Source organism: Rhea americana, unplaced genomic scaffold (assembly GCF_003343005.1).
Source record: "Rhea americana isolate MKP2758 unplaced genomic scaffold, rheAme1 scaffold_41, whole genome shotgun sequence".
Classification (NCBI taxonomy): domain Eukaryota; kingdom Metazoa; phylum Chordata; class Aves; order Rheiformes; family Rheidae; genus Rhea; species Rhea americana.
The window spans coordinates 161865-165185 of NW_028186546.1; the positions used below are offsets into that span (position 1 = coordinate 161865).

Genomic DNA, 3321 nt, shown 5'->3' on the forward strand with positions numbered 1-3321 from the left:
GAGCAGCTCCCACGGTGGTCGAGCGCGGCTCATTGCTGCTGCCGGGCGAGCGAGGACATGCAACGCTCCCCAAAGTCCTCGCTCCGAAGGCGTCTGGAGCCTCAGCACCTGCCCTCAGCCCGTCCCGCGGATGCCGCTACGCCCGCACCGCCCCGAGCCGCCCGCTGTCCCTCTCCCCCTATCGCCAACCCGCAGCTCTCGCGGCAAACGCCCTTCCCGACCCCTGCGCGGAGGAAAGGAGCAGGGGAACGGGTCAGAGCACCTGCAGCAGGGAGGACTTCGGGGACCTGGGCTAATTTTGCTAACGGCTCCGCGCCAGAAGCTCCCTGTTGCAGAGCCACCTCAGGCCACTCGCTGCCGTTGCTTCACGTCGCAGGCAGCAGCCAGCAGGCAGAGGGTGATTGCAAGTCACTGCAGGAAAAACCCGGAGCCAGGAACCAAGAGTCCTCTCCGACATTTACTCTCCTCTATCCCACAGGATCCAGTGCTGGGAAGCCTTAAATTCTGCCCTTCATGAAGACCCAGCTCTGGGAGCCTCGTGTTTGCGTGCAAAGCTGAGCTGCTCCCTGCAAGGCTTGTGGCTTTAACCCTTTCCCTTTGCTGCAAAGCTTCGGGGAAGAAAGCAAATCAAAACGAGATATCAAAGGGAGCCTGGCAATTAGGACCTTCTYCCCCGCAGGGCCAGGCAGCCCAGCCAGCCCCGGGCAGCCCAAGGGGCCGTTTCTGGGGTCCACACGCGGGATGAAGACCAGGGAACCCAAGTGGATCTAGAGGAGCTCCGGTTCGAACTGCGGGACGGAAGCTCTCGCGATGCTGCCGCTGGAGGACGCGGAGCGATCTCCTCCCTCCCCGGACGCTCCCTTTCCGGGATGGACGGGAAGGTAGCGCGTGGCTCCGGCTTACCGCCACGCCGCAGCGAGGCAGGACGAGCCGCTGCGGGGGGACGGCAGCGGCCTTTCCGGGAGCTCCGGAAGCAGGAGCCACAGCCGCTTCACGCGCACGGAAAACCCTCCCCGGCCAGGCCGAGCCCTGGTTTCGGAGGGGCCGAGCGCCCCGCAGAGCACCCAAATCTCCCCACCCGCCCGTGCCAAGCCGGCACCGTGTCCCGCAGGTGCACAGGCCTCAGGACGATGGAGATGGATGAGCTCATGGCCGGACTGGGAAAGGACGATTGCCTGGAGACACGTGACGCTGACCCAGATATGTCCTCCCACGGCGAGCAGAGGACATCTGGCCYGGGAGTCCTCCACCAGGCACCAGCTCGAGCAGGCAGGAGGAGAACCAAGCAGAGCCTCCCCAGGAAGGCACGAAGGAAAACAGGCAGTCTTTTAGGGAAAAAAATCTCAAGGGCTAGTAAAAAAAAGCCATGCCACCACTGTCAATGTAGCTGGCCAAAAATAACATGCCACCACCGTCAGTGTAGGTGGCCAAAAAAGCCATGCCACCACCATCAGTGTAGCTGGCCAAAATAACATGCCACCACCGTCAAAGCAGACCACAGCCCTGGGTAAAAGCCGTCCTGATCAACGGGAAACTAAAAGACACTGGTTAGAAACACAAGTGCTGCATTGCACAAGCGGGATGCGGTAAGCTGACGTTGCRCGCTGTGACACCACCAGCCCCGAGCCTTGGAGATGGTGGAGTCCATCRGGGTGGCTCGGGATGCCCGGGGAGGCCCCGAAAGGCTGTTGGAGCTCTTGGGCACATCTGAGAGTTGATTTTTTTGCAGGCAAAACACTGAAACCACTGTGACATTCAGCTGAATAAGAGAGCTASGAAACACGGCTGGACACTGGCTGACGGCCTTGTTCCTAGAGAAGAGTCCAAGTTTGACGGAACATTTTCCATTGAGCTGAAGATCACTGCTGGTAAAGTTTCCGCRCAACAAAAATCAGCAGTAAAGGAGCACAGGGTCAGCACGCTGACAGTCGAGCCCRTTTTGTAAGCCGGGTCGCCCTCAAGCCGGCGGCCGTTTTGCACCCAGGAGCAAGGAGGAGGTCCTGGAAAGCGGCAMGCGGCGGAGGCAGGACGGACGGCGAGAGCGCCCGACCTCGAAGTCTCGCGCGCYGCGGAAACGGCGCAGGGTCCGGCCGCGCTGGACGTTGCACCCGCGYGATTAACAGCCCCTGACGCCGAGACCTTTGCAACGCGCCCCCGGGCCGCCCCCGGCCCGCAGCAAAGGCCGAAACGCGGTGGCGGCTCTGCTCCCTCGCCGCCCCCTCGCCGAAGCCCGCGCCCGACGCTCTTTCGAATTAGGCCCGAAGAATTCAGACCCGACTCYCCCGACGCCACCCGCTCTCCCGGCACCGCTAATAAAAGCGGAATAAACGCCCGGAGGCGGGGGAGGAAACGCTCRGACGGGGACTCCGGGGCTCGCCCCGTTTGCTCCGCGCCCGCGCGCCCGTCCCCGGGGGCTGCAGGCGCGAACCCGCCGCGTTTATCCGCGGGAAAAGGTCTCGCCGGCCCCTTTTCACGCTAATCCCGCTCTCCCGGAGCGGGGCCGTGCTTCCTGCCAAGCGCCCGGCCTTCCCCGGAGCAAACCTCAACAAACTCCTTCCTGAAGGAATTTCATCCACATTCCTGCATTTCTCTGCCTGGCAAATGCTAGAAAACCTTTTTTTTTTTTTTTTTCTTCCCCTTCTCTATTTTTTTTCTCCTTTTTTTATCGTTCTGGGGGAAGGAGGAAGAACAGCAAATGCTGCAGCAATGCCCAGCTGGGGCACAGGGCGGAGGAGCGACGCCGGCCCCGGCGCCTCCGAAACGGCAGAGCCCTCCCGCAGCGGCGCCGCGGCAAAGCGGGTCGCGCCGAGGGCCCCGGAGCCGCCGCGGCCACCGGAAGGGCAGAGGGCAGCACGCGCCTGCTTGCAACTTTGTGCCACCAGCGGGGGACAGAGCCTGGGTGGCCTTCCCGGGACGCGGACGGACCCCACGGCATCCTATCCCCTAGGGCTCCTCTCCCACRGGAAGGACAGACCCTGTGATACTCCCCACACCCCCAACTCCTGTCCTGGGGGATGGACGGACCCCGAGACACTTGATCCTCCCCAACACCCATCCTGGGGCAGGCATGGACCCTGTGACACYGACTTGGGGGCATGCACAGGCCCACCTCCGTCCCCAGGGATGCCCTTCCCAGGGCAGGCACGGACCCCGTGGCACCTTATGCCTTGCAATGCACGTCCCGAGGCGTGGAGGGGCTCCACGATGCCCTGTGTCCCATGACACACATGGGCCCCGGGAAGTCCTGTCCCCAGTGTCACCCTTCCCAAGACATGCATGGGCCCCGGGAAGTCCTGTCCCCAGTGACACCCTTCCCAAGAC

At 63.0% G+C, this 3321-nt stretch overlaps 1 protein-coding gene across 1 annotated transcript in view; it reads left to right on the forward strand.

The window, feature by feature from the left end:
• The first annotated feature begins 810 nt into the window (after window positions 1–810).
• LOC146590359 (homeobox protein notochord-like) overlaps window positions 811–3321 on the forward strand; it is a 15725-nt gene continuing 13214 nt past the window's right edge. The window contains exons 1-2 of the mRNA XM_085314593.1: window positions 811–881; window positions 1112–1185. Coding sequence (XP_085170719.1) covers window positions 811–881; window positions 1112–1185 — 145 coding nt within the window. The remainder of the gene's footprint in view (window positions 882–1111; window positions 1186–3321) is intronic.